This window comes from Centropristis striata, chromosome 7 (assembly GCF_030273125.1).
Source record: "Centropristis striata isolate RG_2023a ecotype Rhode Island chromosome 7, C.striata_1.0, whole genome shotgun sequence".
Taxonomy (NCBI): Eukaryota; Metazoa; Chordata; class Actinopteri; order Perciformes; family Serranidae; genus Centropristis; species Centropristis striata.
In genome coordinates this window covers 19,291,695-19,310,920 of record NC_081523.1, presented here as the reverse complement: position 1 = coordinate 19,310,920, position 19,226 = coordinate 19,291,695, and the positions used below count along the sequence as shown (strand labels likewise).

At 38.4% G+C, this 19,226-nt stretch overlaps 1 protein-coding gene across 2 annotated transcripts in view; it reads right to left on the bottom strand.

Moving 5' to 3' along the window:
• Nucleotides 1-19,226, bottom strand: part of kntc1 (kinetochore associated 1) — a 38,283-nt gene that overhangs the window by 15,699 nt on the left and 3,358 nt on the right. The window contains exons 6-56 of one of the 2 annotated variants that reach the window (XM_059336776.1): nucleotides 19,053-19,130; nucleotides 18,927-18,961; nucleotides 18,692-18,802; nucleotides 17,972-18,065; nucleotides 17,656-17,708; nucleotides 17,436-17,548; nucleotides 17,279-17,333; nucleotides 17,097-17,195; nucleotides 16,917-16,960; nucleotides 16,767-16,832; nucleotides 16,597-16,672; nucleotides 16,232-16,357; nucleotides 15,963-16,129; nucleotides 15,093-15,204; nucleotides 14,862-15,005; nucleotides 14,721-14,777; nucleotides 14,441-14,512; nucleotides 14,192-14,311; nucleotides 13,851-13,994; nucleotides 13,664-13,759; nucleotides 13,471-13,574; nucleotides 13,275-13,377; nucleotides 13,059-13,193; nucleotides 12,848-12,967; nucleotides 12,295-12,367; nucleotides 11,874-11,941; nucleotides 11,479-11,780; nucleotides 11,205-11,377; nucleotides 10,531-10,631; nucleotides 10,026-10,170; nucleotides 9,853-9,909; nucleotides 9,601-9,764; nucleotides 8,962-9,066; nucleotides 8,743-8,871; nucleotides 8,352-8,468; nucleotides 7,342-7,451; nucleotides 7,014-7,230; nucleotides 6,364-6,453; nucleotides 6,122-6,287; nucleotides 4,703-4,761; nucleotides 4,387-4,603; nucleotides 4,231-4,304; nucleotides 3,900-4,110; nucleotides 3,192-3,304; nucleotides 3,024-3,079; nucleotides 2,382-2,460; nucleotides 2,168-2,292; nucleotides 1,508-1,643; nucleotides 1,291-1,386; nucleotides 1,043-1,099; nucleotides 203-257 (exon numbers count right to left, since the gene is read on the bottom strand). In XM_059336776.1, the coding sequence (XP_059192759.1) occupies nucleotides 203-257; nucleotides 1,043-1,099; nucleotides 1,291-1,386; nucleotides 1,508-1,643; nucleotides 2,168-2,292; nucleotides 2,382-2,460; nucleotides 3,024-3,079; nucleotides 3,192-3,304; nucleotides 3,900-4,110; nucleotides 4,231-4,304; nucleotides 4,387-4,603; nucleotides 4,703-4,761; nucleotides 6,122-6,287; nucleotides 6,364-6,453; nucleotides 7,014-7,230; nucleotides 7,342-7,451; nucleotides 8,352-8,468; nucleotides 8,743-8,871; nucleotides 8,962-9,066; nucleotides 9,601-9,764; nucleotides 9,853-9,909; nucleotides 10,026-10,170; nucleotides 10,531-10,631; nucleotides 11,205-11,377; nucleotides 11,479-11,780; nucleotides 11,874-11,941; nucleotides 12,295-12,367; nucleotides 12,848-12,967; nucleotides 13,059-13,193; nucleotides 13,275-13,377; nucleotides 13,471-13,574; nucleotides 13,664-13,759; nucleotides 13,851-13,994; nucleotides 14,192-14,311; nucleotides 14,441-14,512; nucleotides 14,721-14,777; nucleotides 14,862-15,005; nucleotides 15,093-15,204; nucleotides 15,963-16,129; nucleotides 16,232-16,357; nucleotides 16,597-16,672; nucleotides 16,767-16,832; nucleotides 16,917-16,960; nucleotides 17,097-17,195; nucleotides 17,279-17,333; nucleotides 17,436-17,548; nucleotides 17,656-17,708; nucleotides 17,972-18,065; nucleotides 18,692-18,802; nucleotides 18,927-18,961; nucleotides 19,053-19,130 (5,619 nt within the window). Of the gene's footprint in view, nucleotides 1-202; nucleotides 258-1,042; nucleotides 1,100-1,290; nucleotides 1,387-1,507; nucleotides 1,644-2,167; nucleotides 2,293-2,381; nucleotides 2,461-3,023; nucleotides 3,080-3,191; nucleotides 3,305-3,899; nucleotides 4,111-4,230; nucleotides 4,305-4,386; nucleotides 4,604-4,702; nucleotides 4,762-6,121; nucleotides 6,288-6,363; nucleotides 6,454-7,013; nucleotides 7,231-7,341; nucleotides 7,452-8,351; nucleotides 8,469-8,742; nucleotides 8,872-8,961; nucleotides 9,067-9,600; nucleotides 9,765-9,852; nucleotides 9,910-10,025; nucleotides 10,171-10,530; nucleotides 10,632-11,204; nucleotides 11,378-11,478; nucleotides 11,781-11,873; nucleotides 11,942-12,294; nucleotides 12,368-12,847; nucleotides 12,968-13,058; nucleotides 13,194-13,274; nucleotides 13,378-13,470; nucleotides 13,575-13,663; nucleotides 13,760-13,850; nucleotides 13,995-14,191; nucleotides 14,312-14,440; nucleotides 14,513-14,720; nucleotides 14,778-14,861; nucleotides 15,006-15,092; nucleotides 15,205-15,962; nucleotides 16,130-16,231; nucleotides 16,358-16,596; nucleotides 16,673-16,766; nucleotides 16,833-16,916; nucleotides 16,961-17,096; nucleotides 17,196-17,278; nucleotides 17,334-17,435; nucleotides 17,549-17,655; nucleotides 17,709-17,971; nucleotides 18,066-18,691; nucleotides 18,803-18,926; nucleotides 18,962-19,052; nucleotides 19,132-19,226 lie in introns of those variants that run through there. The other variant, XM_059336774.1, reaches the window with a different exon arrangement.

Here is a 19,226-nt window from a genome sequence, read left to right as displayed (position 1 = left end):
AACAATGCGGTAAAATCAATATGTAGGCTCAAGCTCAGACAAGCTCTGAAAAAAAAAAAAAAAAAAGAGTAAAACAAAAAATACCATGACCTTTCTGAAGCATTCAAGGATTTAACTAATTCCAAGACTTAATTAGATTAGATTGTGAGATTCCATGACTTTTCCATGACTATGGGAACTCTGTTCATTATATACTTAGTACCTGAGACAAAAGATGCCAGAATCACACTCCTCCAGGTCCTGGAGAAACTGGAAATCTGGGGAGAAAATGAAAAAATGAAATTATCTTTCTTCATTATCATTTAATAATATAGCAGTGATGGTTAGTTTTCATTTTTGGCTCCACGTCTGCTTCAGTGGTCACATTTAACATTTAACTGCATCTTCCTTGTTTGTTTCCAGCTGTTAAACCTTTTTTTTTTGCAGTTCATATCCAAGTCGCTCTCTGCTCCCATTTCATGACTCCATCGCTACGGCCACTGTTGAAGAACGACTATCTGAGTCCAGGCTCTGCTCTCAGTTGTTGTTTTTTTGTGATATTTCGGAACAGTGAAGACATTAATGTTACAGTCATGGAAAAAATTATTAGACCACCCTTGTTTTCGCCAATTTCATGTTCATTGTAATGCCTGGTACAACTAAAGGTACATTTATTTGGACAAATATAATGATAACAACAAAAATAGCTCATAAGAGTTTCATTTAAAAGCTGATATCTTGCCATTTTCCATGGTTTTCTTGATAATGATTATGGTTATTATTATAAGCCATGGAAAATGGCTAGATATCAGCTCTAAAATTAAACTCTTATGAGCTATTTTTGTTGTTATTATATTTGCCCAAACAAATGTACCTTTAGTTGTACCAGGCATTAAAATGAACAAGAAATTGAAGAAAACAATGGTTAATATTTTTTTCCATGACTGTATACACTTACACCATATTTTACTTTAACTATGAACATGTGACATGTCTGAAGTAACAGATGATATGACACAATATGTGCATTACTATAAATAAAAGCAATTAATTTTGCCGTTACCTCCCACAAAGCAGGCACAGCCACCGCTGCCTCTAGCACCTTCTGCAGGTGATTGATCTGAAAAACACACAGGTTTTATTTCTAAATACACAACTGAAGTCTCCAAAGACTGGAGAACGACAAAACAGACAATTGAATATAGTATATTTCTCACACATTATATCCATCTTTTCATAGAATTTGACTGCTTGAATTTGAGACTAATTGTGAGAAAAAAAAACAGTTTTCTTTGCTGCTTTTCCCCTCACCAAGTTGAAGCTTAGCAGCTTCTGAAGCAGACTGTTCCACAGCTGAGGGTCGTACACCTGATACTCCAAACACAGGTCTGCCACCAACCGCACCGCCTGAAAGAACAAAGGGCGCTTCACTTTTCTTGTGTGCAGTTTGTGTATAAGATTTCTAATAGGGTGAAGCTAAAATTAATCAACTAGCCAAAATAGTTTACTTTGTTTTGTTAGAGAGTACCTGCGACTCATGACTGTGGTTCTTCCACAGCCCTTTAACCAAGCCCTCTTTGGGACTACTGAGGAAAGACTGCACCGTATACGGGATGTTTAGTGCCTCCAGTTGAGAGACAAAGATGTAGCACTTCAGGTAATGACTGCATGGGGAAAAATACAAAAAACAAACATTAAAACATCTGACACGCCACTTAGGGGGATAGTTTAGATCGAGAAGAGGGAGACGTGGGGTTTGTAGGTACTTTTCCCTAGTCTGAGTTTTACACACAGTAGATTGCAGCTGCCATGCACCCAGTTTGGGGAACCAGGAAGGCACAAGCTAAAAGTCTGGTGTTTCAGTCTGGCTTCAGTTCTTCATCTGAGTCAGACAGTTAGAAAAAGCAGCAGAAATGTCCTTAATATAGTGTACACTTAAAATTATGTTTTTTTGTTTTGTTTCTAAGGTGGGCCTTTTTTGTGACCAAAATATGTTTTGCTTCCTGTCCTCAGCAGCACATTGCTTCGGTTCAGGGCTGATACTCCTGTCTGCTTCTCCAAACTGGGGTCATGTCATGTCACTGACTGTGGATGGGACAACATACAACCTCACTTCAAAAAATATCCGAACTATCCCCAAGTTGGCATTAATTATTCCATCAGTACTATTAAACATGTCTCCCATTACTGAATTTCGGTCCTGGGGATCTGCAGCTGAGCCTCCAGAGTGGCTAGATCAGTGAGGCGGACGAGACAAAGCAGCGCTCGAGTCCGATGGCAGAAGGTCAGGCGAAGCCCTGAAGCACTGAGGGGCTACAGGAGGAAATCCGAAAAAACCCAACATCAGTCAATTTCTCTGGACACGTTGTTTAATTTGGACTCATTGCAAATGTATTACTCACCCAGGTTTCGGCAGATAGGATAGGGTTTAGAAGACGGACGGCATCATCCATGGGACAGCACTGCAGCATGTACACCACCCTGACACGACAAATAAAAATGATTATACAGGGAAAGAAACCAACAGGCAAGTGACAGTTTTCTACTTGAAATAAAAAATCTGTTTGTATGATCAATTTGTAGAATACTTTTTTATTTGATCACCATTATGTTAAAAGCACATATTTAAAGCTACTACAAGGAGTTTATTGTGAAACCTCAATTTTAAAATGGATGCCTCTTCATGACCTATATGAGAAAACACTGATGGCTAAAACAAATTTTATTTTGTTTCACTGTAGTCATATTAGTTATTATCCTACTTAGCCACAAATAGATACATTACACCATCGCTATACATCCCGTTGTAAGTTGTGGTTATTAAATTAAAATAGTTTTCAAAATAACTTGCAGCTATCTTTCTCAACCTTCCAAAACAAATTAATGCAAAAACAAAATCAACACAAACTTCCACAAAGTTCCTTTTAAAGTGGATAAGACAACAGAAAGCTTTCTTTTTTATTAAAATGTAATTATTTAGAAATATATTTAAAGTGCATTCAGAGACAAAAAAGCTGCACAAAGGAAAAGCGAAGTGTCTCTACCTCATTAAGTCTGGGTCCTCCTCGATGTCGCTGGCACATTCATGAATACCAATATCCTTTATCAAAGAAAAAAAAATGTCTCAAAGTCCCAAATATGATAAAACACTATGTAGGCAGAAGAACAGAAGCTGTGATTAGCTTATGAAAACAGGACTCAGAGAGACAAACCTTGGTGACAGCAGGGCCCGTTTTGCAGATCCATTTTTCCAACATCATGTTACGGATTTTAAAGAGATCCACGTTGTTGATCGAGGCGATTTCCTTCACCACTGCGTGAATATCTGTTCGGGGGCAAATGATCCAAGAAGAATCAATGGTGATTAAGAGCACTGTGAAGGTACCTGAACCAGAATTTACCAGACTTTCAAAGACTTCATCATCACACCTAAACTGTTACTGTGAATGCAAACGTGAAAGAGGAAACTAATTAATTTATACCCAAAGCAATCAATGTCTACTGATAATTAGTTTATTTTACCAGCTGTTAATATTAACTTTGATTCTATATTTGATGTTTTTCTTGTTTCACTGGGTAGATAAAACAACAGATTATGCTGAAAACTTATAAACTAATATTTAATTCAAGCAAATTCCATACCTTGAAAACACGAGTTTAAATGAGACATTTTCTAAACTTTTAAGGCTTTTTTTTCATTTATTCCATGATTTATTTGTTTTATTTTATATTTAAACACCTGAATTCACCCTTGATAAAGGTTTATCTTATCTTAATGTTAACAAAAGAAGAGGATGATATGGATGTTACAGAACACTTTCATCCAGTTGTCATCCTTTGCACAACTGCTGATGTCCAAGATGAGATCATAAGAAAATGAAGTTGGTCTTAAAAAGGCTGCTGTGTCAGATTGTGCTCACCAGGATAAGTTTGGCTTCCTGAGTCTCTGTAGCGCTGCTCCACACTGCTGTGCTCGTACAGGGCCACTATGAGCCTGGCTGGCAGCCCGGTGAGTTTCAGATGCTCCGGGCTGTTCAGTTGGCTGGTTATCAAGGTGTTCTCAGTCGCCGAGCGCTGGAACTGCAGCTTCAGTTTGGACAGAAACGTCTCCCCTCTGGCCCGCGCTGCCTCCTGCTCAGGATTAGAGGGGAGTGGATTTAAACCAACCAGTTTATGAAAACCGAACCACATAAAAATGTGACAGGTTTGAAGTTTATACTGTTAAATTTATGCAAATACACAAATAATGACCTCAAGGTTTGGATCCTTCAGCCAGGCCTCTCCAAGAGCCAAACAGAACCTAAGAGACTGTGTCTTCTCGTAGCCTGCAGAGAGCAGAAAACAATTCAGCACATGCATGCAAACACACAAGCAGTGTCATGGCATTGTTTCATCTGCAGGTCAGACCTGGTGGCAGCTCCTGTGTGATCTTGTGGGCTGTGGCTGCAGCCCACTCCGGGCTCTGGATGCACTGGATGTACTTCATCATTGTCTTTGCCACCTTGAAAGTCTCCTTATTGTAGCCGTGGCCCTCACCCTTTTTCCTCTTCTCTAAGAGTAAAGGCTTCATCTTCTTCTCAAACACATGGTTCGCTGCTGACATGTACAACTTGTCAAGGCTCATCTGGAACGACACAGGAATGTTTGAATAACCTGGCTAAGCGACATTTAAACTTTTTGTGATTATACAGAGTAAGGCTGCTTTGTAAATGAGCGTCTTTACCTTCATCAGTTTGCTAATCAGAAGAAGTGTAGGGAAAGTCTCCTCACTGAGCTCAGGACCTAAACACAGATGAATATGTTAGATTTCTCTTAACAGATCCCATTAACTTTTAAAGGTATTATACATTATCAGTAGTGAGATTAGCTGCCGACCTAAAGACAGATACACACCATAGCCTGTATATAAACATAGATGACATGACAGCTAGGTTAAAACAGAGCCAAACTTAAAACTCAAAGTAGAGTACATTTTTCCCCAAATATGGTTTCTGTCATTTTAGGTAGTTATTATCATGCTGATGTTTGTTCAAGTGTTCATTTTTCTGATGAGTTTGTTTTTAATTAGTTATTTGAGTCTATAGAATGGAGGTGAAATATCATGATTGACGGCTGTAACTGACTCGGGATTGGTCAGGCAGCAACTCAATACCACAGGCTCCACTCTTTGTCACTAGATTGATTATACTTTATACAGTCTATGAGGCACACCGACACACGACAAAAAAAGCATGATCCAAGTTTAGCCTTGATATAATAAAAAAAAACACAGATTTGGCATCTTAAGCTTCACAAAGCTGGCAAAAGTAAAAGTGTTTAATCTCTCGCACGCTCACAGTAAAATATCTTGAATTATGTTCTGGCAAATTTTAACTGTCGAGTCTGTCGTATTGTATATATTGCTTCTTGCTTAACCCATTTAGGTCTAAAACGCCTGGAAAAAATGCCTGTAAAACCTATGGCCGATTTTAAAATAAACCCCTAAAACCTGAAGTTTTTCTGGAAATTCAACAGAAGTGTCAACGCCTACTAAATAATAGATTGTTCAGCCTCTGTTGCAGAAAGAAATGAAATTCAAAAAGTATTTGAGAGCTTATACCTGTTATATTTAAGCTCTCTCCGCTAAAGTCATCTTCCGCCATGATTTCAAAGTTCTGGAAAAGTCCCGTGTTGCATTGCGACACTCCCACATGTATTCTGATGCATTTCATTGGGCAAGAGACCGAAAATGGGTGGCAAAAACTACAAATACTACGAAACGATCTATCCGCTTTCCCGGCTTTAGTGGTAGAATAACGCAACAGCGCCTCCGGTTTTAATGGTAGAAATGTGGTAATGCTTTCCCGCTTAAATTGCTAATTAATATTTCTTGTTAATATTGCTTGTTTCTATTTATTGTTATTTTATTGATGCTTCTTTCTATTTTTGCTTTACACTTTTGCAGCTGGAACACTGGAAATGTACAATTTGTGGGACTAATAAAGAAATATCTTATCTTATAAATTAAAAGTGATTCCTTCCTTTTACATTACACCTGATACCAACAGGCAACAAGTGGAGATCTAATAAAATCTGAGTAATTTGAGTTTGTCCTCAACAACACAGAAGCATGAAAATAAGACAACTACAGTGGCTAACTCACAGACAATCCTCCAGTAATGTTTGCTCTGCATCAGCAGGTGGAAGGGCAGTCTGCTGTTGGACAGGAAGTTTGGCAGCAGGCCGTTTTCAAGAAGATACGTGTTCTCCATGTCCGAGGGAGGAGAGACGCGCTTGTAAGACTTCAGGTGCTGAAGGAGGCCCATTGACTGAGAATTGAAAGACACTGGTTGCTAATCTGAACAGTACATTTTGAAGACAAGTAAATGTGTTTTTTTTTTTTACCTGATTAACAGAAAAGGTTGTCACATTCTCGTCTGCAGCCTGTATGATCTTCAGGACTACTTCGATCCTCTCATAATTGTAAGGGTTGAGCTGTTGAAGAAAGACATTTTTACAAGTAAGGAGAAGCTGAAAGTAAAACTAATTGTACGAGAAACATAGTAACATGATTAAAAAGACTAAATTAATGTGATTCATTATTTTGTATTTGAATGGGCAATAAAAATAATTTAAAAATGAAACTTTAATCCGTCAATAAATAGCTCAAATTAAAAAGGGAATTACAAAAATATAAAACGGTCAATAACAACATTTAAAATATGGAATAATGGAATTACATATGAAAATGCATTTTTAAAAAGAGAAATAAACAACTAGATTCACACATTTTACAGGCACCTGAAAGGGCAATTTCCTTTTTTCTATTTGCATTTCCATTTCCAACTCCTTGCTATCTGCTTAGCTTCTTCTTTTGGCTATCCATGACACTTCAGGCCTTGCAATGGTAGAACAATGCAAATTAACCACATGATGTAGAAAGGTCTCTCTCTGAATGGCTGCCATGGTGAAATTAAAATATCCTTATTCTATCAGACATTATCAGAAATGTCACCATCAACAATGAGCTAGTCTAGTTTGCTCAATGCACAAACCTTGAACATGGCAGCACAGAGGCTTTCTATGAGCTCGCTGTTGCTGTGCAACATCGGGATAATCTGCAGGACTCTCTCCAGTGCATCTGCATGACACAGAGGCTGCATCTGTTCCTGGCCTGTGCCCGGGTCACCTGCACCTTCCTCGTCCTCTTGGAGCAGCAGTAAGGTGGTAATGTACTGGTTGATGACACGGTCGCGGTCCAGGCCAAAGGTGCTGCAGACAGAAGAGGCGGGTGAGAACAGGAGGGAAAAGTATACTGAATACTTCTGAATCCAAAACAAAACTTTGTATTCTGCATTGACATGAAGACATTGCGCGGCTGACCTGCAGTACTGGAGGATAATGTCTGGAGTGATCCTCCTGTTTTTCACCAGATCGGGGATCAGACTACTCTTCATCTCAGGCCGCTGACGGAACACCGGCTGGATGGATATCTGTTTCAGAGCACGGGCAGACACGATTAACGTCCAGTCAAGAGACAGCAACTTGTGAACAATAATATTTATATAAACTAAGGCTGGGCAACAGGCAATGCTGTATTGTACAATAGAGATACATTGCAATATTTTCTAAACAAATAACCAGTGTGACCATTCTAATAAATCTGAATTTATAGGGAACACAGCTCATTTATGCCACTTTAGGGGGCTTTAATTTTGAAATACCACCTTAGTGTCCTGATATTGTGACTGATGGTGTACTGTCATTTCCAAGTCAGACTGGTCTTCGGAAAAGTATTATTTATTATAAAGTTTGAATTATTATTCATACAATTGAAATACATTTTTTCTTTGAAATAGTTGGCAGATGGTAGTTTTTTTATTTATCTTACTATATTATTTATATTATTTTTATTTATTTGTTACAGACGGACAGACAAACTGACTTTTTTAAATTATACTGCTCATTGCATTCACAGGAAGGCCTGGATGAAAGGAAGGCATGTTCTTACCATAATGCCTAGTATATACACACAGTACCACAGAACAACATACAGTAGTTTGACTGTCTTTTTCGAAGAGCCTGTCTGCAGTGTTGGAACAGAGTCATTGTACTACTACCTTTAGCAGGAATCATTTTTTGGCATGTCTTTGCAGGGAATAATAGTCTGTTCACATTTGCAGACACGCTTCGGGACCCCCCCCCAATTCTAAAAAGACGTAAACTCAGAAAAAAATAATTATAATTAATGACGGCCGTGGCTGATCAGTTGTGTCGCCAGTGTGTGAGAGAGAGAGCAAGTCCCTTACACCTATACATGGCCAAATATATTGGATATATTCGATACATTGCCCTCCCCTCGTATAAATATGAAGTTGTTTTCATCTGCACACCTCCAATTTGCCAAGCTTGATACCCCATTCTGCGTCAGTGATGACAGAGAGAAACTTCTCTTGTTCCTCAGCCTCATTGTACAAGCAGCAGAGGTTAGCTCCAATCCTGGCCACAGCCTGAAGTAATCAAGAGACAATCACGGATTAGATTTGCTGAAGAGAACATCAATGGAGACGTGCATATAGACATTTGTGTACTTATAATCTTGTTATTACAACAAACTACTTGATGTTTTCTTGTGGCTGATCTCAAAATAGAATTGTTGTATTGTATGTATACAACAATTGTATGTATGCATATACTATTTTGGACTAATAAATAACACTATTAGTCATTATTAAAACAAAAAAGGTAATAGACAATAAAATAAAGAATTATCATATTCCCTACCAAAATTTTGTCATAGTTCTGCCAGGTGTTGTCGATAACCTTCCACAGTATTTTGAAGACTTCTTCCTTGGAGAGGAGCGTACAGAGTCCAATAGCCAAATCACAATCGACCACCCTCCAGTTGAATACCTGCAGCCCATAAAAATATAGAGATCATATTATTTAAAAACATACTTTTACCCAGTAAATCTCTCATGACATCAGTCCAAGCAGACTCACCTTGTTCAGGAGAGCCACAGCAACAGCATGCAGAGATGCAGTAGTTGTCTTTTGAAGATTATTCAAGCATAAATTGAACTTCTTCAGCTCATTGGTATCATGAAGCTAAAACAGGAGTTAACAGTTTACTGTGACATTTATTTCCACAACAAACATTACAAAATACTTTTGCTTGCCGTCACTGACAAGTAGCTAAAAATATGGAGTCACTTTTGCGTTTGTATCATGCAATCAAATGTAATCAAGAGATTAATTAAAACATGTTGCAAGTAAAATAAATAAATACATTTGGACTCCAGGAAGAATAGCTATGCTAATGTGCTGGTGCTAATGGATTAAAAATGTATTAACGTGAATCAAAAACTTTTGCATGCAAACACAATAGTTCTGCTTGCTGTTGAAACTTTTGGATTCAAGATTTAGATTTGCATAATCCATTTTTAACACATTTTTTTTACAACATTTTTTTTTAAATTGAAGTGTCAATCGCTCACTAATCTATTTTAGATTGCAGTGTGGAAAATGTTCCTAATCTTAAAGCTACTCTGTTTGAATGTATAATAAAGACACAAAATAAACTTCACAGCTAAAGCTATAATATTGGTACAATTGTTCCAGAAACACATATGACAGCCACACCTGTACACTGAGCTTTAAGTCCATGACATTAGAGGTGACGTGCTGCAGGCAGCTGCCGTATGAGTTGACCAACACTCTGAGCGCCAGCTGCAGCTGACTGCACTCCTGTAACATCTGTAACATGTTGGACAGGGGACCCAGGAGCGGCCGCAGGTAGTTTGAACCTGCATGTGGGTCAGGCAAGACACAAGATAAACTTTAGAAAATTATAAATTCAAGACGAAACAATGAAATATAAGCTGGAGTACAGACCGTCTTCAAATGAGCAGAGCGACAGACAGGAGCAGTCCAGTGGGTACAGTTTGGTGTCTGCAGAATTAGGAATAAATTTGCACAGCAGCTGATGAAACCAGTTTGCTGTAGACTACTTAAGGTGATAAAATATTAGACAGACATTGAACAAATGATTAATTTGAGCATCTTACCCAGAGAAATAGGCAGCAAGCAGTTTGTAATTTCATACTGGACAGGAAGCACAGACAGTGGGTCCAGGACAATGCAGTCTTCATTAAAAACATCCTGGAAACTCCACTGAGAGTGTGGATCTTTTTCTGTCTCTGAGGTCAAATCCTGTGATATCAAATACAAGTTTTATTTTATGCATTTGGATAATTTTACAATTTTGTAATCGATTTTAACTTCCAGGTGTTTTCTTGCTTAATTCTGGGAACACATATTAAAATATCTATATTGAACAGAAGGTCTTACTTTAATTGCACAAACTTTAGCTTCAGAATAATGCTAGATAATAATAACCATTATCTAAATCATCTATTTAAGATTTCAACTGGTAGATTCACAGTTACCAATTTGTAAAATCAGATGGTTGATTTAAATGTCTGCAGAAAAATGTGCAATAACATATCAAGCAGAAACCAGACCAAAACAAAGTAAACACAGTATGATTCTGTGCAGAGTTGAGATACTGACCTTGGCTATAAAGCCATAGTTGTCTGATAACTGACACTGATGATAGACGTCCATGGCTATCCGTGTGCACTTGCAAAGCTCCAGACAGTCCAGGAGCAGATCTGCAACCGTTACTACAATGTTAACTTTTTGTTTATAAATGATTTAGAGCACAACAGAGCAGCCAAGAGAAGACAGATGCCACACAAAGAAAAAAGCTCATCGTCTCATGTGAACTATTTAGGCTAGATGCTCTTTCAGATTTTCAAAAAAAGTGTTTGTTGTTCTGAAAGCAAGACCAGATAAACTATTGCAAATATATCGGAAGGAAATATTTTTGCTTGTTTGAAAGCTTTATAGTTTGATTGTTCCTAATGACTAATTTCCCTTTGAGTTTAAACTTAGAGTAGTCTACTGGTCCAACATTTACTAGAAACAGTAGTGTTTAGGGAAATAAATCTTTATGAAACATGCCTGATTATTTACAGTAGTAACTAATGAATGCTTGTTTTTGAAAAAGCATAATTTGAAGGAAGACAAGTTTACTTATTTTTTATACTACAAGACTACAACAAATTAACAAAGATCAAAGGTGTCTTATCTCACATCTGATTTATACCTCCAGTGCTGAGTCACAAACTGCTATTTTTACCAACATAAAACGCTGTTCTTAAATGTTTACATGTGTTCTTTACCTGAATGGCACACAGTGATCGCCTGGCAGGCCAGATCATGGATCACTGCCGGCAAGTCCATGTCATCAGGAAGCACCATGGGCACATCTGCTTCCAGCATCTGGCATAAGGTTTTGGCAGCAGTGAACAAAACCTTCCCCGTGTTGGTGTTGTAGTGGTGTTCATACAGCTCACTGAAGACATGAATGAAGAGAGAGCAAACAGGAGATTTTATTCATGCCCTACTGGACAGATACAGATTCAGACACACAGCACAGCATTCACACATGCAAACCTGAGGATCTTCAGGGCCTTGTCCACCTTGCCCACTCTCAGAGCTCGCAGGGCCAAGTCCGACCAGAGCTCCGGTTCGGTGCGCTGCAGCTGCCTTCCTAAACGACGCAAGCCAGCTTCTGTGGAGATGGTCTTGGTCTTGCCGTCGGGGTCATTAGCCACAACTGGAGTTGTCGCAGCCTTCCCCTTAGAGGAACGTCGACCACGAGTGTTTTCATATGCTGTGATGTGATGCTCTTGGATCTGTTTTCTGATGTTTGGATCCTCGTAGTTGGAGGGAGTGAAGAAAACATCAAAGTCTTCCTGAAGGAACACACAAAGGGTTTGGAGGTTTAAAAAAACAAAACAAAAAACAGATGGGATAATACTTAATGACATCCCTTTAATGAAACTCACCTGGAGGTGGGCGATTGCCTTGAACATGATGAGGTTGTTTTCACACTCCATGCTTTTAAGAGCATCATCTGCAGAGGACATGAAACCTGGTGTCACTAACTTCTCACCTTTGTCTGTAAGCCATGTGTAGACAACCAGTGTCTGGTGTTTTTAGATAATTACAGGCGAAGGCAGTATGAAAAGTGTTTTAAAACATCTAAAAAGCATACTAGACTTTCTTAAAGCATCCAGCACATCGTAGGTCAGAGCCATGAGTCATCATAAGAGCTGGAACTGAGAATAATTAATTGACTCACTAAAGAAAACCTCAGGAGGGTGGAAGTTGGCTGACAGGTTCTTAAACTGTGACTTCTAAATGAGCGACATTTTGCTTTGTACACAACACTGCTTTCCACATTTTAGAATTGCGTAATATACTTACGTTTTTGGATTATATGCAGGTATTTCAGAGCCTCCACCATCACCTGAGCTATGACCATCTGGTGTTTCTTGTGCTATTGAAGACAGAGAAAGTTGAGATGCTTCTATGTTCAGATCCTGAGGTGGTGATTGATTTAAATTTCCTGTACGTTCTATTTTGAGGCATGTTTGTGATGTTTATAGCTATGTAGGCAATCACAAGTGCAAAGGAAAAGGCTGCCAAAACATTTACAAAAGCATGCACATCCAGACAACAAATCCTCTTTGCTGGAAAAAAAATAGAAACAAACTAATTAAATATATGTTCATGGGAGCATTAACTAGTTTGTAGACTGTTTTTCTGCAGAGGGAAAGGCTCCCAAGCAGAAAATTTGGTATATCAGATCAAATATCTGTCAGATGCAGCATTGAAATCACATCTTGTGCTCAGCAACAACAAGTTAAGTGATAACATATGACTTAATTGACCTGGAAACTGCATCAGCAGTGAGTACATGTTGGAAAAGTATAAATGGCCTTTTATTTCAGTAACATGACATGTTCCTTCTCCTCACCTCATCAGATATGTGGGCTTTGTCTTCCAGCTGCAGGCGAGCCCAGGATGTGAGACGCTCGATCACACACTCTGCCTCTGAGGAGGACAGCTTCCTCAGGACAGTAATGCATTCCTCAGTCTGAAAGCAGCATAAAAGACTTTCTAACAACATGTCACGGAAACACAAAAACGTACATAAAATGTTGGTGATTTCACATTTATGCGCATACCTTGCCTTGGCCAATCAGCTGGATGAGAAACAAGTAATTTATCTGCAAGGTTGGAAGTTTGTATGCTTCAGCTAACGTCAGGGAGTCTTCCAAAGACATTGGCAAGTCTTGCTTTAGGATGTATCTAATCAGCGTCTGGGGAAGATATACAGTTTATGAAAAAAAGCTCATCAGCTGTCACAACAGAAGTCAGATGATCAATCAAATAAAAATTACCAAAGTTTGACTCCTGTTGGAGAGGTTAAAGCTGCGGATCCCATAGCCCCTGAGAAGTTTCCTGATCTCCATCAGACGGTAGCTCTCCTTTAGAAGCTCTTGTCTGGTGAATATGACAGTTGGAAGAAAATTATATAGGTTGCTGTTAATATTGGTAAAAGTATGAAAAAAGTCAGTGAGTACAGTGTAAACATACTTTGGTCCATCCATCTCGAGGTACTGCTGAACGCGTTGTTCTACCACATTAGACCAGGGCACTACAGCTTTCTGCATGATCTCCAGCACAGCATCTACGATCAGCTAGAAGGAAAAACAATAATGTCTGATTTAAAAAATGTTTTACTGTGCTGTGAACCGTGTGTAACTGCAATGGTGTTACAGAAACTTACATCAGTGTCAGTCATGCAACCCAGCACAGCAACCGCTTTGGCTTCCCATTCTGTGAAAAGTGTTGTGGTCTGAGAACTGCAGCGCTCCAGCAGATCCTAGTAAAGATGAGAGGGGTAACACGATCCATCAGGCCTTTGAAAAAACAAACATGTGTTCCCAGAGGGCTTGGCTGTGGTGGAGTTTTACCTTGATGTACTGTAGAAGCAGCTCATCGAAAGGAATCTCGTGTTCTTCTGCATACGGCAGGATGCTGCTCTCCACTGTGGCAGGGATCAGCTCTGGAGCAGACACTTTATCAAGCATGAAGAACGCAACACTCCGCACACTCCCCTTTCACATTCACAAGGAGGATAAGTTGTTAATATAGGCACAACAATATAAAACCTACTCAAAATGTCTCAGAAACTCAACATCCCAATGTACTTAATCATCATATATTTTCATGCATTTTTGCAAGTTAAAAAAAAAATGTGTTTTCTGTTTGAAGCTTAAATGTTATCAGAATACGTCACGAATAAGACACAAACCTTCTCAAAGACTGAAAGTGACAGTTTGCAATTATATTTGCGGTGGAGATCCAGGAGCTGACGGAGGTTGGACACCAGGGACTTGAGGTTTTCTACCTCTGTTGCACCATAATTATCATCCTTATAGATAAAAATATATAGATATAAGAAATAAATCATGGACTAAATAATGTCATGGTATTTAGGTTTGTGCAATGATTGAAAAGGCACTTATTTACAACATGAAAATGAAAAATGTGGCTAACTTACAGATTTTATCCATGTCCAAAGCGAAGGTAGTCCAAGCACGGCCATGTCCAAACCGTTCTGGGGCCAAGAACCCTGGAACACCAAATTAAATTTATCATCATGGTTTAACTATTGTAATTGATACAAATTATACAATGTTTTTTTACAACTCCCTCTATACTGCAAGTGCTTGCCACACATTTGTCGGCAAAAGTCCACTGCACCGACGTGTTTGACACAAAGCCATCTGAAAAAAGTTTCCTCTTTAAGCACTTGAGGGTAAGATTAGTTTATTTCTTACCTTTTCTGTTAACTCCAGATTCCTTGCCCTCTGTTCCAGCCATCTCGCCAGGATTTTCTATGGGCACATTAAGATAGAACTGAAAACAAGTCACCATATTGTGAAGATGACAGCATTTTGTTATAAGAGAGTGTGACCTACCTGTCCTGTTGGAAGCACTCTCCTCACAAAGGGAACAAATACTGTCCTAAACCAAGGGCAGAGGTCTTGGGACGGCAGGTCCTCTGGGACGGCACTGAGCACGGCTTCCAGTTTGCTCTCATCAAACTTTGCGGCAACCTGTCCCTGCAACAACACCCAGCAATAAACAACATCACAACTGACACCATGATATTTCTCACAATGCGGTTCTGTCATGAATCTTTTCTTTACCTCGTATCTGAGCCAAAGGAGCTGAGCACCCTTGACGTCGCCTTCCCTTAGGTGGGTCAGAATGTCTCCTAAATTGTCGGTGCTGTTGAGAAACTCAATCCAGGCGATGCCACTATGGATAAGAGAATAACACGTTCGTGAACATAATGAACAAACAACATTAAGGAAAATTTACTGTAAAACCAATAAGACTTTGAATTCACTTAAATTAAAACTGGAACCAAAGCGTCCTGGCATATAGACTTATCACTGCAAAACATCTTAAAGAAAAAGGTCCCAACTTTGAATCTATGGCTCACTGAACTGATGGACAAACTTCACCTTGACAATACGGACAAGTTAAAAGATTTTGAGAAAATTTGGCAAGAATGCCTTTCTCATCTGGCAGAGTGTACTGAATCTCAACTCCAGTATTGAGTAGGGATGGGTAGATAAGGAAAGTGTGAGGCTGGTTAGAGGTTTTGTGTTTTCTTTTAATTATATTTATATTATCATTTTTTTCCATTGTTTTCTTATATTATACTATATTGGGATTGTTTTTGTAACTTTGGAGCAAATTGGAACCAGAATTTCCTTCGGGATTAATAAAGTTCTCTTATTTTTTTATAAGTGGGCAAGAACATTTTGCAAGTGATGTTATTAAAGTAATATTATTATTAAGATTATTATTGTAGGTTTTTAATAATCAATACATTTGTTTTTTATTATTATTATTATAATTCTTTATATTTATTTTGTTATTTATTCATTTTCTTCAACTCATCATGTTTGTTTATAAGGAAAAGAAGAATGGTTTTATAATTTTAGCTATCTTTAAAAAAATTACGGTTTACAATAAAAACATTCGAAACAACGACACTTTGAATTTACTTAAAGTTTTCCAGGCCGTGCAGGCTGCAGAATGTTGCGAGCCTGGCCAAAGCCTCTTGGATCTGTAGGACGGAGTATCGTGCGGCAGCATGGTTCAGCATCTTCTCTGCTGTCTCAAAGGTCGGCCACGGAGCCTTGAGGCAGTATTCCACCACGTACTGCTCATCCTAGGCAACAAAAAAACAATACCCTCTATTAGTAAGAATTAATACGCTTGATAAAAAAAATCTAATTGGAACTGTAAATTGAGATTAGACTTAATAACGGACTGTGATCTTCATCAGGTTGGTCTTGGCCTCCTCCACAAGTTCAGACCACACATCCTGTCCATAGCCTCCGACTGACGCAGACGCCAGCTGCTCCAGCACAAAGTCAAGCTTCACCTTGTAAACCAGCTGGACAAAAATAGGATTGTTAGTTGTGTATAGCTCCAATTAGGGCAATACATTACAGCCAGTGAAAACACCACTCTAAAGTTATAACACTTATATATGTTATAACACAAGTCTTTTTCCAACTGTGAAATCAAAATTCTTTGGTCAAATAGCAAACATCTTTTAATCCACTGAGGACAAAACAAAAAAAGTCTAGCCTAAAACAGTCACATGGGTTATATTTTTCACCTTTCACTTACCTCTAAATCCAGCTCAAATGCAATGGCAAACTTCTCAGCCTCCTCAAACATGTGTTTGTGAAGAAGTCTGCTGAGTCTGAGAAGAAAGAAATTAATTCAAATTATACTCCTGTTATGTAGAGTGTAAAACTGCAATTATTGTTGAAATGAATCCAATCAAAGTGATGTACCTGTTCTCAGGCAAAGCCTCCGTGAAGCATCTGACAACAACAGAAGATACTGGCTCTCCTCGACTACTTGATGAAGAAGAAGTAAACATTCACCATATTGCTCAAGTACAGGCTGACATCATAAGGAAATCATAAATCAACACAACCTACCTTTCCGGGTTCTCACAAATCCCCTCCACTAGGTAAATAGTGTCCTGAAATCAGAGGTTAAAACAGACATAAATGTACAGAAACATCTAGAAATAGCACATCCACATATATCCCCTAATAGAGACAGAGCGCAATTAAGCCCCGCCCACATCGGAGGGTAAACAAGCGTTGATTGTTTACCATGTTTATTTTTGTCTGGACCAGGCAGGAGACTGAGGAAACATCCAGAGAGTAGCAAACAGTCATGGAAGGTAGGGATCGTATCTGCAGCGAGTTGATCTGAGAAATTAAAAATCAGCACATCAAGTTCCGATAAGGACAATCAGCCATTACAGTTTCTTCAAAAGGAGTTGTTCTGCTACCTGACTGTTGTCTTGCTTTGTCAATGTAATCATCTTCATGCTGCTCTTGTCTTGGCTGTAATGCACACAAATCAATTTACATTTTTTAACATTGTTTAAAAGAAACACATTTCTCTGTATATTTACAGCAGTAGGTGATAAAAACATTGACACATACGCCACCATGGAGGCAGAGCCACATTCTGTGGTGAGTTCAAAGTCATGAATGGCAAGATCCTGCCAACAATGAATCATGACAAGGAAATGGAGATCCCACAGACTCAGGGCATCCTGCAGCCAAAGAGAAAATACAAATCCATGTGTGAACCTCTAGTACTTTGGTGTGAGCAGCATGCAATGGTAAATCCAACAGCGACAGGTGACACCACTGAACTCACCTCAGTGTCAAGAATATACAAGAGATTTTCCACCACCACCATCTTCCTCACACCTTAGAAGAAAACATAAGGAGAAAAGCTGTTACATCCCTCACACAATGTAGGCCAAAAGGCATTTAACTTTTTACCGTTTTTGCAACTGTTTCATGTTGTTTCCATTTCTTATAATTTCTCTTTTACCCAATACTTTCTTTTACTGTATTTATCCTAACTCATGTTCAATGCCCTGAGCTAAAAAACATAATAATAAATAGCATCTTCCAAAAGGCACATTAACTATGTGTAACTATATACTATTCATGGAGGAAGACCTTACCTGGAATTAGGCTGCTGTTGACAGAGTGCACAAGGCACATCTTGGCCTGATGAGGGTCCATCATCCAGTGAGTCAAAACATTTTCTTGAGCCCCCTGTGAAGTTAATAATGTGGCAAATTAGATCACGAAATATGTTGTTTTACTGTATTACAGAAGGGGGTAACTCTTATTTTTTATAAATATTTTATTTACACAAGTTTGATTTAAAGTTGGTCTTAATATCTTGGTCAAGATTAGGTTTTATCTTGAAAAAATACACAAGTATTTGAAGTATCATTGTCATTTACAAGAGAATTAATTTTACTTTGTCCTTTAAATATGCTTTCATTAACATTTAACCAGTGTAACATAACTGCACAAAGGGCTGGGCAATATGTTAACATAATATTGATATCATGATAAGAGACTAAATATCGTCTAAGTTTTTGAAGGAAGTAATACTGTAGTGATATAAGTTATGTCGTTTTCTGAACTTACCAAACTGTTACAGCTGTTCTATTGTTTGCCGTTAGCCACTTAGTCAATATACCCACATTACTGATGATAATTTATCAAAAATCTCATTGTGTACATTTTTTATGAAAGCACCGAGTCAAGCCTACTAAATCGTCTCAATATCAATATTAAGTATTATGTCAAAATATCTCCATATTTGATTTTCTGCATATCGCCCAGCCATAACTGCAGATGGTAGATAAATTATTATTAAAAAAACTGACCCCGATCATTAAGTGGATCTCAGGGCCCAGATTGAACATCACTGCTTTACTGCAGCCCTCGTCATGGTATTCACTGGTGGAGCAGAAGTCTATCTTGATAAACGACTGGAGCTGAGTTGAGGAAAAATGTGATTAAATGTTTTTTTAAATAAATAAAAAAAGAAAAGAAAAAAATATATATAAAAGAAAAGAAAACAAGCTTGCAATGCATGGAATGAAGATTGCCTTAACTTACCTCTTTCAGAGCTCCCACATCCATTTTTTCAATGGCTGTGTTGACAAAAGAAGAATGAATGTTTAATTTGGTCAACACAATGTCTCCAGCAAAACATTAAGTCTGCTGCACATGATGTTTTGATACCTGTCTCGATCTTTGCCAACGCAAGGTTTGTAATGTGGAAAAACCCATCTTGTATGAGAAGGAAGACATGGTACATCCCTGCCAAGAAAAATAAATAAAGACAACTCAGAAAAAAGCATCATTAAACAGCTAGAGATAAATTCCTTCAGGTTTCCACAGAACCTTCATTTTTCT